At 33.1% G+C, this 23457-nt stretch overlaps 1 protein-coding gene and 1 long non-coding RNA gene across 4 annotated transcripts in view; both read right to left on the reverse strand.

The window, feature by feature from the left end:
- LOC136033997 (uncharacterized) overlaps positions 1-23457 on the reverse strand; it is a 501602-nt gene that overhangs the window by 158873 nt on the left and 319272 nt on the right. The gene's annotated exons all lie outside the window — the stretch shown is intronic.
- LOC136033992 (cyclin-dependent kinase 10-like) overlaps positions 1246-23457 on the reverse strand; it is a 52252-nt gene continuing 30040 nt past the window's right edge. Inside the window, exons 8-10 of the mRNA XM_065715028.1 lie at positions 22963-23084; positions 22428-22543; positions 1246-1341 (exon numbers count right to left, since the gene is read on the reverse strand). Of these exons, the coding sequence (XP_065571100.1) occupies positions 1312-1341; positions 22428-22543; positions 22963-23084 (268 nt within the window). The 3' untranslated portion in view covers positions 1246-1311. The remainder of the gene's footprint in view (positions 1342-22427; positions 22544-22962; positions 23085-23457) is intronic.

Below are 23457 nucleotides of genomic sequence, written 5' to 3' on the forward strand. Positions count from 1 at the left end.
ACTCGACAAGTGTCAGAGATTAAACCATGTCACAAACTACAGCTCACAAGTGGCAAACGCTCTTCAAGCATGATGAGAAAAGTGTTTCGTGACACGAGCTCCATATTCGACAACTGCAAACCACAAACCACCTCAAGAACCGACGACAAAGTATGCACAAAGTTGCTGATTTTAGACAAAGTTGCAGATGTAATTGTCACTGATAATATGAAAGTATAGAACATTACCCACGAGAACATGTTTGGGAAAAGGATTTGGAATCTATAAGTTCCGAAGGTCTTGACCAGCGATCAAAAGCAGAGGCAAGTTTCTGCTGATAAAAGACTTCTAAAACGCTTTAAGGATGAACCTAGCTCTTTGAATCCCAAATTCAAGGAAGTGGGGCTTAACTTACTAGACTTAATTCTTTTGTCAACTTGGCGCCAGCTTCGACGGAGCATATTCAATCCTTTTCGTGTAAACCCAGTCTTGAGCTGCCACGGGAGTAAATTCAGTTCTTATTGTTGCCTTGCTTAGGAAATGATGTTGGCTATTGAACCAGCGTATTCTTGGACGACCGTGTGGTCGTTTCCACCCAAGAGCCACGGGGTCAGGGTCGGAATAATGGAAGATTCGATAGGGGTTTCTTTTGACATTGGAGAAGGTGGCTATACCCTCTGTGTTTACGAACCACAGCTTGCAGGGAGAATGAAGTCTGCATCGTACGGGATAGGAAGCTAGGAAAGGAAGTCAGGAAAGTCCCTCTATCCTTCGGAGCCCTTTGCTTTTGAATGCATCCAGCTTCCTCGAAGTCCTGGTGGTTGTTGGTCAATTTTGTGTACCACATGGTAAGACTGAGCCTAGAGACGCTCTAAAAAGAGGACGTCGAAATGATATATTACAAAATTATCGAAGTTCATTTAAAAGTATATTTTAAATAAAAGTTCACTTTAGAATTTTTTTTTCTCCCTTCGAGATCCCTCGATACTTTCATTTTTTTATCAGTGAGTGAAGTAGTCCCAGAAACCTGAAATCTAAAAATTATAGGTAAGACGTTCAATCAATATTTCCAAGGCTAAACTATAAGTCTTTTTATAGTCTTCCATTTTTTCTTTTCCGACAAGAGCAGCCTGAGCCTAATTATTCAAACATGATTGATGGTATGTCCCCATTTTGATTAAAAAAAAAGTGATTATTTCTACGAATAATCAGTGTTCAGTTAACGTATTCAAAGATTGTTTGAATAAATCTAAAAAGGACACTATGTTTGTATACCAAAATTTGTATTAACAGTAAAAAAGAGATATTGTACAAAACAGATAAACATGGATTTTACTCCAGCTTCCTCTTCCGCAAATTTGTCTAAGAAAAAGAAAAAAAATTAGTATACTTTTTTGAAGAAAAAAAACTAAACACCGGGGCAGAATAAGTAGTAAAAATTCCAACAATTATTTAGCTATATTTTATTTTTAAAACAAATCAAAATTAAAATACCAATTTGAAAGAAAAAAAAAACATTGTAACACAATAAGTGGTAAAAATGACAACGCATGTGAAGCTTTATTTTATTTATAAATTTATATTTTATCAATCAAATTAATATACCTATATTATACCTGAAAACAAAAATTATAACTATATTAATATACCAATTAATATTTCTATTTGAAAGAAAAAAAAACATAGTGACAAAATAAGTGGTAAAATGGCAATACCTATTAAGCTATATTTTATTTATAAAATAAGATAGAAATTCAAATTTGAAAAAAAAATCGTGCTAGAATAAGTCGTAGAAATGGCAACACCAATTAATCTATACTTAGATAGCAGTCAAATCTCACTTGGCCTGACAGATTTTACACCATTCAATTGAAAAATGTTTCAGGGTGAAACACTAAAAAAAAAACAAGAGCTAAGTGCTCATATGGCACTTGTGACGAGGCATGAAGAGCTAAGAGCCAAGAGATCATATGGTATGAGCTCTAAGAAAATTCTATGAATCAATAGATTGATTTAAAAGGAAAATAAGAGGCTTAATGCCAGTCAGGATTTAAAATAAGAGCTCTGAGTCACGATGTCCTTCTGAATATAAAAATTCATTAAGATCCGATCACCCACTCGTGTGTTATAAATACCTAATTTTTTCTAATTTTTCCTCTCCCTTTAGCCCCCTGGATGGTCGAATCTGGGAAAACGACTTTATCAAGTCAATTTGTGCAGCTCCTTGACACGCCTACAAATTTCATCGTCCTAGCACGTCCAGAAGCACCAAACTCGCCAAATCACTGACCCCCTCCCCCCAACTCCCCCAAAGAGAGCGAATCCAGTACGGTTCCGTCAATCACGTATCAAGGACATTTGCTTATTCTATCCACCAAGCTTCATCCCGATTCCTCCACTTAAAGCGTTTTCCAAGATTTCCCCCTCTAACTCCCCCCAGTGTCAAAAGATCTGGTCGGGATTTGAAATAAGAGCTCTGGGACATGAGTTCTTTCTAAATATCAAATTTCATTAAGATTCGATCACCTATTCGTAAGATAAAAATTCCCCAATTTTCCCGTTTTCCAAGAATTCTGGTTTCCCCCTCCAATCCCCCCAATGTCAAAGGATCTGGTCGGAATTTAAAATTAAAGCTTTAAAGCACAAGATCCTTCTAAATATCAAATTTCATTAACATCTGGTCACCCTTTCGTAAGTTACAAATACCTCAATTTTCAAAATTACCCCCCCCCCAACTCCACCAAAGAGAGCAGATCCGGTCCAGTTATGTCAGTCACGTATCTTAGACAGGTTTTTATTCTTCCCATCCAGTTTCATCCTGATCTTACCGCTTTAAGTATTTTCAAAGATTTCCGGTACCCCCAACTGCCCCACCCCCAATTACGCTGGATACGGTTGAGATTTAAAATAAGAGATCTGAGTTACGAGTTCCTTCTAAATATGAAATTTCATTAAGATCCGATAACTCCTTCGTTAGTTGAAAATACGTCATTTTTTCTAATTTTTCCGAATTAACTCCCCCCCCCCAATAGAGCGGATCCGTTCCAATTATCTAAATCATGTATCTAAGACTTCTGCTTATTTTTCCCACTAAGTTTCATCCCGATCCCTCCAATCTAAGCGTTTTCCACCATTTTAGGTTCCCCCACCCCAAACTCTGGTCACCCTTCTAAATATGAAATTTCATTAAGATCCGATAACTCCTTCGTTAGTTGAAAATACGTCATTTTTTCTAATTTTTCCGAATTAACTCCCCCCCCCCCCCAATAGAGCGGATCCGTTCCAATTATCTAAATCATGTATCTAAGACTTCTGCTTATTTTTCCCACTAAGTTTCATCCCGATCCCTCCAATCTAAGCGTTTTCCACCATTTTAGGTTCCCCCACCCCAAACTCCCCCCAATGTCACCAGATCCGGTCACGACTTAAAATAAAAGCTTTGAGACACGATATCGTTCTAAATACCAAATTTCATTGAGATCCGATCACCCTTTCGTAAGTTAAAAATACCTCATTTTTTCTAATTTTTCAGAATTAAGCAACCCCCCCCCAACTACCCCAAAGAGAGTGGATCCGTTCCGGTTATGTCAATCATGTATCAAGGACTTGTGGTTATTTTCCCCACCAAGTTTCATCCCAATCCCACCACTTTAAGTGTTTTCCAAGTTTTAGGTTCCCCCCCCCAATGTCACCAGATCCGGTCGGGATTTAAAATAAGAGCTCTGAGATACGATATCCTTCCAAATATCAAATTTCATTGAGATCCGATCACCCGTTCGTAAGTTAAAAATACCTCATTTTTTCAAATTTTTCAGAATTAATCCCCCCCCCAACTACCCTAAAGAGAGCGGATCCATTCCGGTTATGTCAATCATGTATCTAGGACTTGTGCTTATTTTTTCCACCAAGTTTCATCCCGATCCCTCCTCTCTAAGTGTTTTCCAAGTTTTAAGTTTTCCCCTCCCAATCCCTCTCCCCCCAATATCACCAGATTCGGTCGATATTTAAAATAAGAGCTCTGAGATACGATATCCTTCTAAATATCAAATTTCATTGAGATCCGATCACCCGTTCGTAGGTTAAAAATATCTCATTTTTTCTAGTTTTTCAGAATTAATCCCCCCCCCCAACTACCTTAAAGAGAGCAGATCCTTTCCGGTTATGTTAATCATGTATCTAGGACTTGTGTTTATTTTTCCCACCAAGTTTCATCCCGATCCCTCCACTCTTAAGTGTTTTCCAAGTTTTAAGTTTTCCCCTCCAAACTCTCCCCCAAAAGTCAACAAATCTGGCCGGGATTTAAAATAAGAGCTCTGAGACACAATATCCTTCTAAATATCAAATTTCATTAAGATCCTATCACCCGTTCGTAAGTTAAAAATACCTCATTTTTTTAGTTTTTCAGAATTACCCCCCCCCCCAACTACCCAAAAGGGAGCAGATCCGGTCCGGTTATGTCAGTCATGTATTTTAGACAGGTTTTTATTCTTCCATCCAGTTTCATCCTGATCTCACCGCTTTAAGTATTTTCTAAGATTTCCGGTTCCCCCCCCCCCATTACGCTGGACCCGGTTGAGATTTAAAATAAGAGATCTGAGTTACGAGGTCCTTCTAAATATCAAATTTCATTGAGATCCGATCACCCGTCCGTTCGTAATAATTTTTCAGAATTACCCCCCCCCCCCAACTACCCCAAAGAGAGCGGATCTGTTCCGGTTATGTCAATCATATATCTAGGACTTGTGCTTATTTTTCCCACCAAGTTTCATCCCGACCTTCCACTCTAAGTGTTTCCCAAGATTTTAGGTTTCGCCTCCCAACTCCCCCCCCCCCTTATATCACCAGATCCGGTCGGGATTCAAAATAACATCTCTGTGACACGATATCCTTCCGAACAGCATATTTCATTAAGATTTGATCAACCGTTCGTAAGTTCAAAATGCTTCAATTCTTCTATTTTTTCCGAATTAACGCCCCCCCCCCCAGATGGTCAAATCGGGAAAACGACTATTTCTAATTTAATATGGTCCGGTCCCTGATACGCCTGCCAAATTTCATCGTCCTAGCTTACCTGGAATTGCCTAAAGTAGCAAAACCGGGACAGACCGACAGAAAGACAGACCGACAGAATTTCCGATTGCTATATGTCACTTGGTTAATACCAAGTGCCATAAAAAAACATCACTGGCGCAATTGGTTAAAGCGCTTGACTCGGAACCTGAAGGTTATGGGTTTAAGTGCAGTAGCTGGCCAATTTTTTAGTGATTCTATATGTATAATGAACCACAAAAAATTGTAAAAAGTCTCCTTACAGACCAGCATGGCCTAGTTGGTGACGCATTACACATCAAGCAATTGTAAACAGAATAAAAAGCAGTTTTATACTAAGCCTTTCTTTCCGCTATTCTTAGATTTTTCAAATATTTCAATCAGAAATGTCCCAAGACTGAAAGAAGCAAGGGGTAACATAGCAAAAGCACAAATTCTGATAATATTATATATTAATATGTAATTTACTTTCGATTATTTTATGATTGCTTTTCTTTCGGAAAATATAACAAAGTAAGTTTTGTATTGATTAGCAGGTACTTGATCTAATCAAAGTTCAATTTCTATATCAGCAGTTGATCCACTTCCCTAAATGTTCAATTCATGCTTTGAAATATCAAAACAAAATAAAGGATATACTGTTTTAAAATCATTATAACTAACAATTGTTCCACTATTAACATCTTTATGTTTATATCCTAACTGCAAAAATCGTTGGTAAGCGTTAGAATAGTCTTCATCAGCACCACTGAAATCACATTTAAAATCCTCCTGTTGATATTTATATCCATTTATTCTCATTTCAAATCTCTTTGAAATGAGGTCAATTGTTCATGAGGTCAAACACCATATTGTTTGTAACTATAACTGTTATCTTCTTTAGATTTCTGTAACACTAACAATTTTAGTTTTATTATAGCGTTCACTGACTACCCTTCATGTTAATTCTGTATCCGTTTTATTATTACTTTTATAGGTATTACACGCTTCCCATCTTAATTCAAATGAGCTGCCCTGTCCTTATCCAGCTTTTAATTGTTCCACCTTGTTCGTTAATCCAGCTTCTAATTGAGCCGTTAGAAATCTCACAGTATAACGTTCCAGGTCCCGTTTTTGGAGTAAGACTCCAGATCACATCGGAGAAAGTATCCCCATTCACAATTTGACTATCCAATAATCAGCAGTGAATATGTATTTTATCAATATTTCTTGTAATATTAGGAACTTTAGTATCTTCATTATATTTACTACTTAACTTAACTCCCTTTTCAAATCCTAAAATTAAACGTTCCCAATTTTAATTTGTTTTAAATAGTCGATTTCAAATCCACTATTAAACCGAAATTGATGATTCTCTTTCAAAATTATAATAAATTTCATTTTCGCTAGATTGGATGATATACTGATTGGGCATGGATCTAGAGACAAATTGAAATAGCTGAGTTAAAAAATAGTTCAAACTTTCTTCATCATACAGCCCATTGGGTATAACTAATTAATCCTTATTTTTTCCCCTGTTTTCAAACGTATTGTTTTTAAATTCATCACCAATATCATACAATGAATACCATAGTGTACATTGAGTTGAAGCTATTTCATAATTAGAGTTTTTAGCCAACGCGATCAGATTACTTGTATAAGACTGCTCGATTTCACTTTTGTTACCAATAATATTAATCAAAGCCATTTATTAGAAAAGTATTTTTCTTCATAAAATTCAAATGCTACAATAGTTGTTGTAAATAGTATTATAGTCATTTTGCTAAATAATTTTATTTTCTAATATGAATTGAGCAGGTCAATAGCATCATTTCTTAGTTCATGAGATGTATTCCCTGCAGCTCTGCTACTTAGCCAACTATATAATTTTTCAATTCACATATTTTTCATTTTTTATTTTTATTTTATTTTTTATATAATTTTTCAATATATATATTTTTTCAATCATATCATTTGCATTCATATAAATCCAAGTTCCTTGCTGAAGATGTACAACATCAAAGTTGTCTTTAGTTACTTTTAATCTCCTGTAGATTTTTACAAAACTGAGACTTTTTTCTAATTCACTAGATTTCACACCTTTTATCTTTCCTCCATATCTTTGATTAAGAGTTCCAGATTCATCTATAGCTTCTTTTAAACATTGATAACATTCTAAATAAAAACTAGGCATTTCAAAATATAATTCGTTAGGATAATTGTCTTTATTGATTTCTTTCAAAAGTTCTTGATCTATCCTCCAATCTGGATTAGCAATGAAATTTGGTTTATTTGGGGGTAATTGGGGTTTTATTGGGCGTGACTTGAATGAGCTTGATTGCTTGCTTGAAAACTTGCTGCGTTGCTTAAAGACTGATCCAGTCGTTGTAATCTTCTTCTTAAATTAGTGTCATTTTTATGTAATTTGTCAGTAATCATATTTATATTTTTATCTGCTGCTTCAACGATTGGAGCACCCAACTTCTCAGCATAGTAACGAAATCCAGCTTGCTCTAAGGCACGTTCTTGAACTATATTTATTTACTTCTCTACTTTTCACTATTCTCGCTAACGATTTATTCAACTTTAAAGGATTCATTTATAAAAGAAAAATGATTATTAAATAACTTTCGAGAAATTTTTTTCGTTAAAACAACTAATAATGAGTTCACCAGTTTTATTCGACAGTTCATACGTTATAGGGATTGCATATTTCCCGGAGTTTGAAACACCTCAGTTGTGTAAGTTTGTAGGTAACCTCTGTCAAAAAGACCCTTGCATTTATTAATTCGAACCAAATCAAAAATATTGAATTTGTTTATGAATGGTTTTTGAACTTCGACATCAGGAAATAAATTAGTGTACACCTTGTTTTCATTTCCTTTTTTAGTCACTTCTATTGGTTTTGTTTTGATGGATCGATGATTAGAATTGTTGTAAATATCAAAGAAAGAAAGTAATACCTCTATTCAACGTTTTGTATTTTTATGAGTAAAATAATTCCATAATTTCTCTTTGACTGTTCTTTTAAAGCGTTCACCAATTTGAGCTTCCATTTCACTTTCAGATGAAAACCAATGAGCTTCCTGACTGTTAAGAAATGGTTGAATGTTTTTTCAGAACAAATTCTTTAGCTTTAACTGTTTGTAATTTTTTAGGTTTTCTATTTTTAAATAAATCTGTAAAAGCATTAATAATTTCCTTACCCGTTTTATTCTTTAAAGGAATACACCAAGCATATTTACTAAAACAATCGATGGCTGTAAGAACATAGTTGAAATTATTAATTTCAATTTTATACTGCTGCATATCAACCAAATCCGAGTGCCACCGGTCATCGGCGTATGAATGTAAACACGTCTTCTTTTAAATGTATGATGTGCTGGATGGTGTAAAGATCAACTATTTTTATTTCGCAACACTTCATTAATTTTAGTTTTTGATATAGTAAAACCATGTTTTTTTAATTTTCTATGTAAATCATCAATCCCAAAAATTTTGAAATGTAGAGTTCCAAAAGCTTGTTTCCAGCGCTACGCTCTTGCCAGTACAAATACCACTTCCTTTTATCCAGGGTTTTGCTCATTATTTCCTTTTTAAAAAATCGATTTTTCTTACAACCACGGAGAGTACAAGTACCTTTAATCATTGGCACATCTTTTATTTTTTAAACAGCCCGAATTAAAGACTCGGTTGCAGTAACCGTTTTACATCGCATACAATAAATTTCCATTTATTACAGATTTAAATTATTAAACAAATTCAAATTATGAAACAAAGCACTAACAAATTTTCACGTTCTCATAAAAGTCTCAAGAAGAGTAAATAGCAAGCAATAAAATTCCTCAAGCTTCACAGTTTTTAAGACTTGGATTAAAAAATAAATCAGCTCCTAATAAATGGCTGACATTAAAGAAGCGATTACAAGTTCCTTACAATGAAAATCCAAATTGGTCAGGATAAAAAATAAACTATCGCGTTACATAATTAATAAATTACGCGCAGCAGCGAAACTATCTGATATAAAAGCTGTTGGTAGAAAAGATGAACTATTAAATAAAATTAATAGTCATCTTAATAATAAAACATTACTGGAAGATCATCTGATTGAGTTAGAGCGTAATGCAAACCCTCGAGATGATAAGAAGCCCTAAAGATCTAGTATTATTCCAGATTTAAAAACAGAGTTAGAAAATGAAATTATTGAAAAGAATAAAACCATTCCAGATTTACGAAATCAATTTAACACAATGAGAAACAAAGATATTATTGAACTTGAAAATTTTTCAAAATCAAAACAGATTCCAACTGTTGGAAATTCTAACGAAGTGAAGAATAAAGTAAAAAATTATTCCGATAAGCATGTTAAGATTATTAAAGATAAAAAATGATTAAAAAACCAAACTTTAGATCTGAAATCATATTTAGCGATACATTTTCAGTAGCTAGAATGGCTTAATCAAAAATGAAATTAGGTAAATATATTCACATTAGATTTGCTGTTTTAGAATTATCTAAATTACTTATGTGTGAATTTCATTATCAATGCATGAAACCTAAATATGGCGACGCTACAGATTTATGCTACATGGACACTGACTGTTTTATCTATGATATAAGAACAGTAGACTTTTATCAACATATACAACCTGCTCTAAATGATAGATTCGATACTTCAGATTATGAAAAAGATAACCCCTATTAATTTCCTCAATTAAATAAAAAAGTCATAGGACTAATGGGGGTGTGGTGTCTGGTAAGATGTTAACTGAGTTTGTTGGTTTAAGATCTAAAGTATATGCCTATCTACAAGACGATGATGACGACAACAAAACAAAGGAAAAAATAATAAAAAGGTATCAAAACTAATATAATAAAGGATAAAGTAACATTGCAAATTAATAAGGATGTACTATTCGGAAAGGTGGAAAGTTTATCAGAAACCAAGTATAATTTAAGAGCAAACAAGCATAGAATGTTCCTAGAAAAATAGAACGTAAAAGGTCTAGATCTAAAAGATAAGAAAAGAAAAGATCTAAAAGATAAAGTAAGCACAGTACCTTGCGGTGCAGTACCCTTGAAGCTATATCTAGTTAACGTATTATTAAGCTACTTAAGGTATTATACTTAAGCTAATTAGGTATTTAAGTTAAGCTTTAAAGCTATAAGCTACAAAACTACAAGCTTCATAGTTGAATTTTACTTAACAAAAATTTTCACCAAGTAAATGGATGGAAAAGCACCTAATAAAGTATATGAATGTGGAAAAAATAAAGAACGTATTAAAAATACACGTGTGCTAGGACCTCAATGGCCTTTTTGACTATTGATTTGTGTAAATCCAGGATGTGGTCGAAACCAACCTGAAAAGTTGGGTGCTCTAATCGATGAAGCAGAAGATAAAAATACAAATAGGATTACTAATAAATTACATGAAAATAAAAACATTATTACTGATAGATTACATAAAAATAGATTACATAAAAATATTTTACCCCAGAATAAACCAAATTTCTTTGCTAATGTCAATTCTGGAATAGATGACGAGATTTTGAAAGAAATCAATCAGGACTATGATCCTAAGGGATTATATTTTGAAGTGCCTAGTTCTTATTTAGAAAGTTGTCAATATTTAAATGAGGCTATAGATGAATCAGGAATTTATCAAAGATATGGAAGAAAGATGAAAGGTGCAAAACCAAATGAATTAGAAAAACGTGTCTCAGTTCGTAAAAATCTACAGAAGAAGGTTGGACGCTATTAAAGATAAATAAAAAAAACAAGTTTTTTTAACTGAAAGTAAGGAGCGACATTAAAACTTAAAACGCACAGAAATTACTTCGTACATGAAAGAGGCTGCTTCCTCATCAGCGCCCCGCTCTTTACGCTAAAGTTTGACTCTTTCTCTCAATTCTTCTTTTTAAAACAGTAAAAAACTTTAGCGTAAAGAGCGGGGCGCTTCGCGCCACCCCAACACCTAGTTGGTGGGGCGCTTCGCGCCCCCCCAAGCCCCCCCACGCGCGTAAGTCGTTACGCGCCATATTAGTTATGCGCCATTGTAGTTGTGTCCCTGTGTCCCACCTGTGAATATAGATAGATTTATATATGTGTTTCAAACTACGCAAAAATTGCGAATAAACAACATTCTTGGCTTTCCCATTGTCTGTGCATATGCAAAGCCGTATGTACTAATAATGACGTCATATACAAACGCTCTTTTTACAAACAAACAAACATGCATCCACATAACTCGTTTTTATATAGATAGATAGATAGATACAAATTAACTGCGTAAAACTTGCGAATAAACAACATTCTTCGCTGTCCAATTGTCGCTGCATATAAATACATTGTCAGGTTTACCGACCCTCGAACATGCAACGTACAATTGTCCATGGGAAAAACAATCAGGATTAAGATCTATACCACATTTTTCTAATGATTGACCTTGAGCTTTGTTAATGGTGATTGCAAATACTAATCGAATTGGGAATTGCAATCTTTTAAATTGAAAAAGCAGATCCGTTGGAATCATGGGAATGCGAGGAATAAGAACAGCCTCACCCTCATAAGGCCCTGTCAAGATTGTGGCCTCTATTAGGTTTTCCATTGTTTTTTTTACGGCAAGTCGCGTGCCATTGCAAAGCTTTGGTGGGTTGATATTTCTTAAAAGTATTATTGGTACGCCTATTTTTAGTTGTAGCACGTGTGGTGGAAACCCTGAAGGATCTATGGAGTTTAAAAATTCAGATGGATAATTAACCGCTTCATTTGGTTCCAAAACTGTGTCGACTGACTTGTAAAGGACTGCCTGGTCTCGAATCTTGTTCAAAACAATATTGTTGATTTCGTGGACGTCTATATTTTTGGGTGCGAGAATCGCTCTTTCACTTAGCCATTTATTATTTTTATAATTTTTTAGAATATTCGGAAATACTTTTTCAATCAATTCATTTTTGGACGTCACTAAATTACAGAAATCAGCAGGTAGTTGTATACGTCCTGAAATTGAGTCTACTGTTTGACCAGAGTCATCGTTTTGCAATCGGACACGCATATTTGTAGTTAATTTTAATATTTTTACGTGTGCCTATAAATTAGAATTTTTTAGGCAAGCATTCATTTCGTCTGCAGGAGTTAAACTACGTAAAAATTGCGAATATACAACATTCTTGGCTTTCCCATTGTCTCTGCATATACAAAGCCGTATGTACTAATAATGACATCATATGCAAACGCTCTTTTTACAAACAAACAAACATGCATACATACAACTCGTTTTTATATAGATAGATAGATAAAATACAAATTAACTGCGTAAAACTTGCGAATATACAACATTCTTCGCTGTCCAATTGTCGCTGCATATAAATAGATTGTCAGGTTTACCGACCCTCGAACATGCAACGTACAATTGTCAATGGGAAAAACAATCAGTATTAAGATCTATACCACATTTTTCTAATGATTTACCTTGAGCTTTGTTAATGGTGATTGCAAATGCTAATCGAATTGGGAATTGCAATCTTTTAAATTGAAAAGGCAGATCCGTTGGAATCTTGGGAATGCGAGGAATAAGAACAGCCTCACCCTCAAAAGGCCCTGTCAAGATTGTGGCCTCTATTAGGTTTTCCATTGTTTTTTTTACGGCAAGTCGAGTGCCATAGCAAAGCTTTGGTGGGTTTATATTTCTTAAAAGTATTATTGGTAGGCCTATTTTTAGTTGTAGCACGTGTGGTGGAAACCCTGAGAATAATATCTCGAGGTAAAAACTGATCACCGACCATAACGATGGCCACTTCGTCGATAGTTGGAGCATTGTATCTACGCACATGTTGGCCAGGAGGCGTTTTGTCAGCGGAAATAACAATTTTATGCGTATAAGTAGGCATCAAATCGATGGCTGTTTTTGTTTTATATCCCGCTTATTTTTCAGTTTTTTCCTTTTTTTAGTTTTTTTTTACTTTTTTAGTTCTTTTAGTTTTTACCTTTTTTAGTTTTTTTTAGTTTTTTAGATGAAATTTTTTTTTTAGTTTTTTACCTTTTTTTCTTTTTAGTTTTTTATTGGTTTTTACCTTTTTATAGCTTTTTATCTTTTTTATTTTTTTTTTAATTTTATTAGTATTCTTTTTCTCTTCTATTTTTCATTTTTCCTTTTTTTTTAGTTTTTAGTTTTTTAAGTTTTTTCCTTTTTTTAGTTTCTTTAGTTTTTTTAGTTTTTCGACTTTTTTATTTTTTTATTAGTTTTTAGTTTTTTTGTAGTTTTTGCCTTTTTTTAGTTTTTTCAGTTTTTTTTTTAGTTTTTAGTTTTTTACCTTTTTTAGCCTAACCAGGATTTGAACCTGGGACCTTCATTCTCCGTTCTGACACCCTCTCTCACCGAGTGACTACTCCAGCATGTTCATTTTGGTGTTTTAAATGGTATATTATTAACCAAATTAATGTGTTTTACAATATACTAAGCATCGTCATAACAAAAATGACGGCAACTAATTTCATGACGTCAGTCGAAACATGACGTCACCTGATCCACAGATCCACAGACCCACAGACAGACAGACAACTTATTTTTATATATATAGATATGAGGGGATTCGCCCCTTCCTCAGTACCTCGCTCTTTACATTAAAGCTTAAATTTTATCCCAATTTATTAAGAATGACCCCTGAATCACAAAAGCCGTAGAATAAATAGTTGAAATTACTAAAAATACTTTAGCGTAAAGAGCGAGGTATTAGAAGGAGATGAGCCCCTCATATGGGTAATAATTTCTGTGTGTTTTAAGTTTTATTGCTGTTCCTTACTTCCAGCTTAAAAAGCTTTTTCACATTTATTTTTTAATTTTTTTTTAAATAATGCTAGTAAATCCTGCTCTCCCTTCATAGAAATTTTCTTCTCCCATGACAAATTCTCGATGGAAAGTTCCCCCAGCATATCCCGCTCTTCTCAACCCCTCCCCCCAACCAAAAAAATCCTCCTGAAAACGCCTGTATACTTTCCAATAACCATTACTATATGTAAGCACAGGTCAAAGTTTGTAACTTGTTGCCCCTCCCACGGGGACTGTGGGGGAGTAAGTCGTCCCCAAAGACATAGTTATAAGGTTTTTCGACTACGCTGAATAAAATGGCTATCTCAGAATTTTGATCCGTTGATTTTGGGAAAATAATTAGCGTGGGAGGGGGCCTCGGTGCCCTCCAAGTTTTTTGGTCACTTAAAAAGGGCACTAGAACTTTTCATTTCCATTAGAATGAGCCCTCTTGCAACATTCTAGGACAACTGGGTCGATACGATCACCCCTGAAAAAAAAAAAACAAAAAAACAAATAAACACGCATCCGTGATCTGCCTTCTGGCAAAAAATGCAAAATTCCACATTTTTGTAGATAGGAGCTCGAAACTTCTACAGTAGGGTTCTCTGATACGCTGAATCTGATGGTGTGATGTTCGTTAAGATTCTATGAATTTTAGGGGGTGTTTCCCCCTATTTTCCGAAATAACGCAAATTTTCTCAGGCTCGTAACTTTTGATGGGTAAGACTAAACTTGATGAAACTTATATATTTAAAACCAGCATTAAAATGCGATTCTTATGATGTAGCTATTGGTATCAAAATTCCATTTTTTAGAGTTTTGGTTACTATTGAGCCGGGTCGCTCCTTACTACAGTTCGTTACCACGAACTGTTTGATAACTTTTATATTATACATCCCCAGCAGCTATATATAAATTATATAGTTTAATAGGTAGAAGATTTGATGGAAATACAACAGATAAAGTGAGAAATGAATCTATTGACCTGCTCGATTCATTACTCAAAAATAAAGTTATTAAGCAAAATAACTATAATACTATTTACAACAACTATCTCAGAATTTGAGTTTTATGAAGAAAAATACTTTTCTAATAAATAGTTTTGATTATTATTAGTGGTAACAAGAGTGAAATCAAAAAGTCCTATAAAAGTAAGCCAATCAGTTTATATCGAAACTCTGATTATGCCATAGCTGTAACTCAATGTCACTGAACGAGAATTATAAGTTTCGATTTAATAGTGATTTATATTTTATTTTAGGATTTGAAAATAGAGTCAGACTATGTAGTAATTCCAAATGAAGGTACTAAAGTTCCTAATATTACAAGAAATGTTTATAAAATACATATTCACTGCTCCTTAGTGGATAGTTCAAAAGTGAATACAAGCTCTGATGTGATCTGGAGTTTTGCTTCAAAAGAGAACCTGTATCGCTACTCTGTGAGATTCCAATAGATAAGGATTATTTGCCATTCAATCAGAACGAAAACATCAACGAGATAAAAATGACTATAACCAGATCAATTAGGTAGGTTAATTGATCTGCATGGAGAAAATATTGAATATGTTTTGGAATTGAAAAAAAAGTTAAATGAAATTGTTTATAAAATGTATCTATAATAAACGTTGATCAATAAGATACAACTGTTGTATGCAAGACAGTATGGTAGTTGGATTGGTAGTTTCTTTAAAAATATAGCCAATGTTCAATTATTCAAGAGGTCCATAAACATATAAAAGATGAAGCTCGTTCTACGTATAACACTATTAATCAAACATCGGCTGGAATTATTTAAAAATAGAGCGATTGAACGTGGGAAAGATTGTATAGATTATAATCAATGAGAATCAAATGACGTGAGATTTCTAAAAGATATAGTTTCAAATAACTGGAGATATTTCAATGAACGTCTTGATGAACAGAGGAAAGACTTATTGAATGTATTGATTTTATGGAAGGGACTTAAACTGTATATGGTCTGTATACTGCAGCTATGTTAGACCTTCTCTTGAGTATGCATGCCCTGCTTGGCATCCGGGATTGACAAAAGATCAAACAGATAGACTTGAGACGATACAAAAAAGAGCTGTAAAAATTATACTTGGACAAAACTACTCAACATACGAAGACGCACTGAAACAACCCAATTTGGACTTACTTGATAGTCATAGACATGGCTTAACATATAGATTTGGACTAAATTGTTTAAATTTCCCAACTCATTGTCGTCTACTACCCACTGAAGGACCAGTTACTAGACTCCGACGAATAAAAAAGAATTGTCCACAGTTACTGACTTGCTCAGCCTATAGTACTGAGAGATATTGCAAATCATTTGTTCCATATTTTACCCGTCATTTTAATAATATTGACGCGACTAATATTTAATGTTGGATTCATATGTGTTTGATTAATATAATGTTTGTTTAAATTTTCCTGTGAGTGTTTTTGAAGGTATAAATTATTTTTGTCATGACATGCTAATGCTAGCTCCGGCTATTGTAGTGAATAAATATATTCTATTCTATTCTAAACTACACCCCGAGGATCCACTTCCACTGTTTGGCAATCTTTTGAAGTTTATTTAATATTTTATTTTCGTATATAAATGGTAGTGAATCAGGTTGTTACATCTTATTGGGGAATATTTGAAAAGCCTATTATTTATGATTCTACAACCAAATATGAACATACAGAAATGAGAGAAAACAATGAAAATGTATCTCAACAATGAAATCAAAATTTCACTTTAAAAGATACATTTTCTTGGATTTTTCCAAGTGATGCTTACCTTTATGTAGAAGTGAAAATAACACGGTTGGATGGAACAAATACGCGAAATAATGATGAAGCTACTTTAACAAATAATGGATTTAATTTGCTCAGAAATGCTGAACATACTGTCAATTGAAAATGCATTGAAAGTATTCATTATATAGGTATAATGACTACTGTTAAACTTTTGTTAGAATTATAATTTTACTATAGTCGAAGCGCAGCCAAGATAAATCGTTGATTCCTTTAAAGCAGAAAACAACTTTGAAAGCACTTTTACACCTGTTAAAGCAGGGGGTGGAACAATTATAATAATATATATAATAAATATACATTATATATATAATATATATATATATATAATAAATATAATATATAATAAATATATATATATATATATATATAAAATATAATATATAATAAATATAAATATATATATAATATATATATATATATATATATATATATTTATATAATAAATATAATATATAATAAATATATAAATATAAAATATAATATATAATAAATATAAATATATATAATAATAATTATAATATAATAAGTATAACAATTTTTCATTACATGTTATATTTATAACAATAAATATAATAAGACAAAATACCGCTTTTAATAGCGGTTTATTTAAAAGATTGAATACAACAAAGAAGTCACGTAATCTATATATATAAAAATAAGTTGTCTGTGTGTGTGTGTCGAGTGACGTCACTGTCCGGATATGACGTCTGAATTATTTCATCACATACCAATTCAAAAACGAATGTATTCAAGCCGATTTAACTCAGTTATCTGTTACCTGTGTTGGCGCAGTGGGTTTGACCTTGGCGTGGTAATACGAGACCCAGAGATCGAACCATGCTGCAGGAATGCACTACAGGGCCGAGGCAGGGACCTTAGTAGTCAAGAAGCGTCGGTAATCCGATACAAATACAGTAGCTCAGTTGGTAAAGCGTAATGTTCCAGGTTCTAGGTCCGAGAGGTTCCAGGTTCGAACCTTGGCTTTAGCATTAACACAAAAGAAGAAAAAAACTAAAAAAGATAAAAACTACAAAAAAAAACTAAAAAGAAAATACTAAAAAAACTAAAAAAGCTAAAAAACTAAAAAAGCTAAAAAACTAAAAAAACTAAAAAAAGGGTAAAAAACTAAAAACTAAAAAAGTAAAAAAAACTAAACAAGGTAAAACTACAAAAAACCTAAAAAGAAAAAAAACTAAAAACTAATAAAAAAACTAAAAAAAGCTAAAAAACTAAAAAAAAAAACTTAAAAAAAATAAAAAACTAAAAAAGAAAAAAAATATGAAAAAGCTAAAAAAAGGATAAAAATAGCAAAAAAATAAAAATAAAAAGAAAAAAAAACTAAAAACTAATAAAAAAACTAAAAACTGAAAAAGAAAAAAAAACTAAAAAAAGGAAAAAAATTGAAAAATAAAGGAGAAAAAGAAAACTAAAAAAATAAAAATAAAAAAATGAAAAAGGTAAAACTACAAAAAAACTAAAAAGAAAAAAGAAAAAAAAAGCTAAAAAAAGGTAAAAACCAAAAAAAACTAAAAAGAAAAAGGAAAAAAAAAATTATTTCATCATATACCAATTCAAAAACGAATGTATATACAGACCGGGACACTCAAAGAGAAATTACAGACTGGGACACCGGGACACAAATGACGACTGGGACGTGTGTGTCGACTGACGTCATGTTTGTGTGTCGACTGACGTCATGTTTGTCGACTATAAATGACGACTGGGACACAGGGACACAACTACAACGGGGACGCCGGGGGGCACAAGGGGATATATAAATGACGATGGGGACACAGGGAATGTTTGATTAGCAATCACCATCAACAAAGCTCAAGGGCAATCATTAGAATAATGAGGTATAGATCTGAATACGGATTCTTTTTCCTATGGACAATTATATTTTGCATGTTCAAGAGTCGGTAAACCTGACAATCTATTTATATGTACAGACAATGGGACAGCAAACAATGTTGTATATTCGCAAGTTTTACGTAGCTAAAAACATATATATATGTATATATATGTATATATATATATATATATATATATATATATATATATATATATATATATATATATATATATATATATATATATATATCTACATTCACAGGTGGGACACAGGGACACAACTACAATGGCGCGTAACTAATATGGCGCGTAACGACTTACGTGCACGGGGGGGGCTTGGGGGGGGGGCGCGAAGCGCCCCCACCAACTAGGTGTCGGGGTGGCGCTTAGACGCCGGGGGCACAGGCAGGATATATAAATGACGACCGGGACACAGGGATTGTTCGAATAGAAATTACAGACCGGGACACAAATGACGACCGGGACACCGGGACACAGGGAATATAAATGACGACCAGGACACTCAAAGAGAAATTACAAACTGGGATACCGGGACACAGGGAATATAAATGACGACCGGGACACAGGGACACATCATTAGAACAATGAGGTATAGATCTGAATACGGATTGTTTTTCCCATGGACAATTATATGTTGTATGTTCAAGAGTCAGTAAACCTGACAATCTATTTATATGCACAGACAATGGGATAGCGAAGAATGTTGTATATTCGCATGTTTTACGTAGTTAAAAACATATATATATATATATATATATCTATATATATATATATATATACTAGCTGTTGGGGTGGCGCTTCGCGCCACCCCAACACCTAGTTGGTGGGGGCGCTTCGCGCCCCCCCCAAGCCCCCCCGCGCGCGTAAGTCGTTACGCGCCATAATAGTTACGCGCCATTGTAGTTGTGTCCCTATGTCCCACCTGTGAATATAGATAGATATATATATATATGGTTTTAACTACGTAAAACTTGCGAATATACAACATTCTTTGCTGTCCCATTGTCTTTGCATATAAATAGATTGTCAGGTTTACCGACTCTTGAACATGCAACATATAATGGTCCATGGGAAAACAATCTGTATTCAGATCTATACCTCATGATTCTAATGATTGCCCTTGAGCTTTGTTGATGGTGATTGCTAATCGACCATTCCCTGTCCCGGTGTCCCGGTCGTCATTTACATCCCCCTGTTTCCCCCGGTGTCCCCGTTGTAGTTGTGTCCCTGTGTCCCGGTCGTCATTTATATTCCCTGTGTCCCGGTCGTCATTTGTATTTTTTTCCTTTTTTTTTCTTTTTTAGCTTATTTAGATTTTTAGATTTTTTAGTTTTTTTATTAGTTTTTAGTTTTTTTTTCTTTTTAGTTTTTTTGTCCCGGTCGTCATTTATATCCCCCTGTTTCCCCCGGGTCGTCATTTATACTCCCTGTGTCCCGGTGCTTTGTTGATTGCTAATCGAACATTCCTTTTGTCCTGGTCGCTTTCTCTTTGAGTGTCGTCATTTATTTTTTTCTTTTTTAGTTCTTTTAGTTTTTACCTTTTTTAGTTTTTTTTTGTTTTTAGTTTTTTTAGTTTTTTACCTTTTTTTAGTTTTTTTAGTTTTTTTTAGTTTTTTAGCTTTTTTATTTTTTTTATTAGTTTTTAGTTTTTTTGTAGTTTTTGCCTTTTTTTTAGTTTTTTTAGTTTTTTAGCTTTTTTATTAGTTTTTAGTTTTTTTTGTAGTTTTTGCCTTTTTTTAGTTTTTTTAGTTTTTTAGCTTTTTTATTTTTTTTATTAGTTTTTAGTTTTTTTTGTAGTTTTTGCCTTTTTTTTCTCTTTGAGTGTCGTCATTTATTAGTTTTTTCCTTTTTTTTTTTAGTTTTTTATTGGTTTTTACCTTTATTTTAGCTTATTTTTCAGTTTTTTCCTTTTTTTTAGTTTTTTTTATTTTTTATTTTTTTTAGTTTTTTACCTTTTTTTAGTTTTTTTAGTTTTTTAGCTTTTTTACTTTTTTTATTAGTTTTTAGTTTTTTTTGTAGTTTTTGCCTTTTTTAGTTTTTTCAGTTTTTTTTTTAGTTTTTTATTGGTTTTTACCTTTATAGTTTTTTTAGTTTTTTAGCTTTTTTATTTTTTTTATTAGTTTTTAGTTTTTTTTGTAGTTTTTGCCTTTTTTTAGTTTTTTCAGTTTTGACGTCACCTGATCCAGTTTTTTCAGGTGACGTCACCTGACACATCCATCCATCCATCCATCCATCCACAGACAACTTATTTTTATATATATAGATATATATATATATATATATATATATATATATATATATATATATATATATATCTATTCACAGGTGGGACACAGGGACACAACTACAATGGCGCGTAACTAATATGGCGCGTAACGACTTACGCGCGCGGGGGGCTTGGAGGGGGCGCGAAGCGCCCCACCAACAGCTAGTTAGTATATATTTACCATTATCAGGATTTTTTTGATTTTGTCAAGATGTTAATCGTGCTTTTTAGAGATGTTAAACATCAAATTATAATAAAAAGAAACGATTTCCCAATATGATTATAAAATCTGGAGGTCAATTTTAAAGTGGATGTAATGCATTTATCATGGACGTTACCAGTATTACATCCCAGTTTACCCATATAGACTCAATTAGAAGCTGGATTAACAAATGAGGCTGAACAATTAAAAGTTGGATTAGAAAAGGGCAGCTCATTTGAATTAAGATGGGAAGCGTGTAATACCTATAAAAGCGATAATAAAACGGATAAAGAATTAATATGGAGGGTAGTCAGTGAACGCTATAATACAACTAAAATTGTTGATGTATTGAAAAGATAATGTTATAAACAAAACAACATGGTATTTGACCGTATGAAAACTAATAGAATTGACGCGAGAGGAAATGGATATAAATATCCACAAAAAGATTTTAAATGTGGTTTCAGTGATGCTTATGAAGATTATTTAAACGCTTACTAACGATTTTTATAGTTAGGATATAAACATAAAAATGTTGATAGTGGAACAATTGTAAGTCATAATGATTTTTAAACAGTATATCCTTTATTTTGTTTGAATGTTGCAAAGCATGAATCGAATATTTATCAATGTGGATCAACTGATGATATAGAAATTAAACTTTGATTACATTAAGTATCTGCTAATCAATACAACATTTACTGCGTTTTTCTTCAGAAAGAAAAGCAATATATGATTATATGTTAATATATAATATGATCAGAATTTGTGCTTTCGCTGTATTACCCCTTGCTTCTTTAAGTCTTGGGATAGTTCTGATTGAAATACTTGACCAATATCTAAGAATAGCAGAAAGAAAGGCTGGACATAAAACTGCTTATTCATCCTATTAATAATTACTTGTTATGTATAAATCGGTTGAATTGACTGAGGGAAGAAAAAATTTAACGAGAAAATAACGATTACATCATATAGCCTTATTATGCACCTCATCCTTTTGATATGGTGTCTGAATCTTAAAATACAAAGGATATTAAAATTGAAACGTATTTTGCCACCTGGATCCATCTTAGGATTGTTCCAAGCTGAAAACAACGATTTTCAAGCATGTTTTTTGGTTATTTCCGAATTATCCCTCTCTAAAGCAGTTACACATTTTCGTCAGTGTTGTCAGTTCGACCGGGGAGAATAAATCAGCAAAATTAAATAGTTTAACATTCCGCTTTGGCCACAAAATTCAAACATTAACGATAAATATATCTTCAGAGTAAAGCTATGCCTTCAGAGTAAAGCTTATCCTCTAAGTCAATAAAAAAAAAAAAAAAAAAAAGAAAAAAAAAAGATTTAATATTTATTGTCCCGGGTACCTATGGAGTAGGGCATATCAAGAAGGTTCAAAAGATTACAGATATTCCTTATAAATAGAAAATGGTTTGCTTATATACTGGGACTTACTAGCTCTCTAAGGTCAGAAAAAGCACCCAAAAGATTTGTTACAGTAGATGATTCGCCATTTCCATTTTTCAAATTTCGGTGCTGTGGAAAAGTTGGCATCAAATGAGGATCAACAGCTGAAATGAATAAAAACTAATAAAAAAAAAAGCAAAAGTGAATACCTATTCAAGACTCAGAGAGATAGGTAATGGTAAAAATAAAAATAAAGGAAGAGTATAAAAGGTGAGGTAGCACAATAGAGGGGAGGGAGCTAGGGCATAAGCAAGACAGATCATTTTTATTTTTTCCGTAAAAAGACTGCAGCTGCAGCAATATTTTTCGCAAAACACGGAACTAAGAATATGAGTGAATAGATCAAATCATTTCTCAGAGTCAAGTCTTACAGATGTTCTTACCTGATTTTGAAGTAGGCTAAACCCATTTTGATTTTAAACCCTCTCGCGCTCATTCTAACTCTTAAATGTTAGCCCTTTAAACTCTGAAGGTCTAAGATTAAATCCAATTAATTCAATTAATGCCAATTAAAGTAACTTACGCAATGGCTCTTCTTTGAAGTAAGTGCTTTGCAGACATTCACTGGCTGTGGCTCTCTTCTTTGGGTCGTACATGAACAAAAAATTAAGAAGACGCAAACCAGCGTTCGATAGAGACGAAAATCTATAAATATGGAACACCTTTCAATCATGGCTCTGGATTCAAACGTGAGAGGCTGAGATACAATAAAGGAGATTGCGTCTTGTTAGAGAGATGAGCAGAAATTGTAAAATTTGGCAGCATGACATACTTTTTTAAACGCACTGGGAAATTGATCTTTTGGAAATATTAGCTAAATTATCCCGATTCAAATAGTCGTAAGATACAGTAAAGTAAAGGATCTGTGTTTCTTCAGAATAGTTTATTGTGAAAAATTTAACAATTTTCATGGAATCTAATGGCATAAATAGCAAAAAATTACGTCAAAATGAGAGAAGTAACCCTTCCATCTCTTTTTTTTGATTTTAGAACATTTTTTACTCGATCATTAAGTTAG

Source organism: Artemia franciscana, chromosome 12, assembly GCF_032884065.1.
Source record: "Artemia franciscana chromosome 12, ASM3288406v1, whole genome shotgun sequence".
Lineage (NCBI taxonomy): Eukaryota > Metazoa > Arthropoda > Branchiopoda > Anostraca > Artemiidae > Artemia > Artemia franciscana.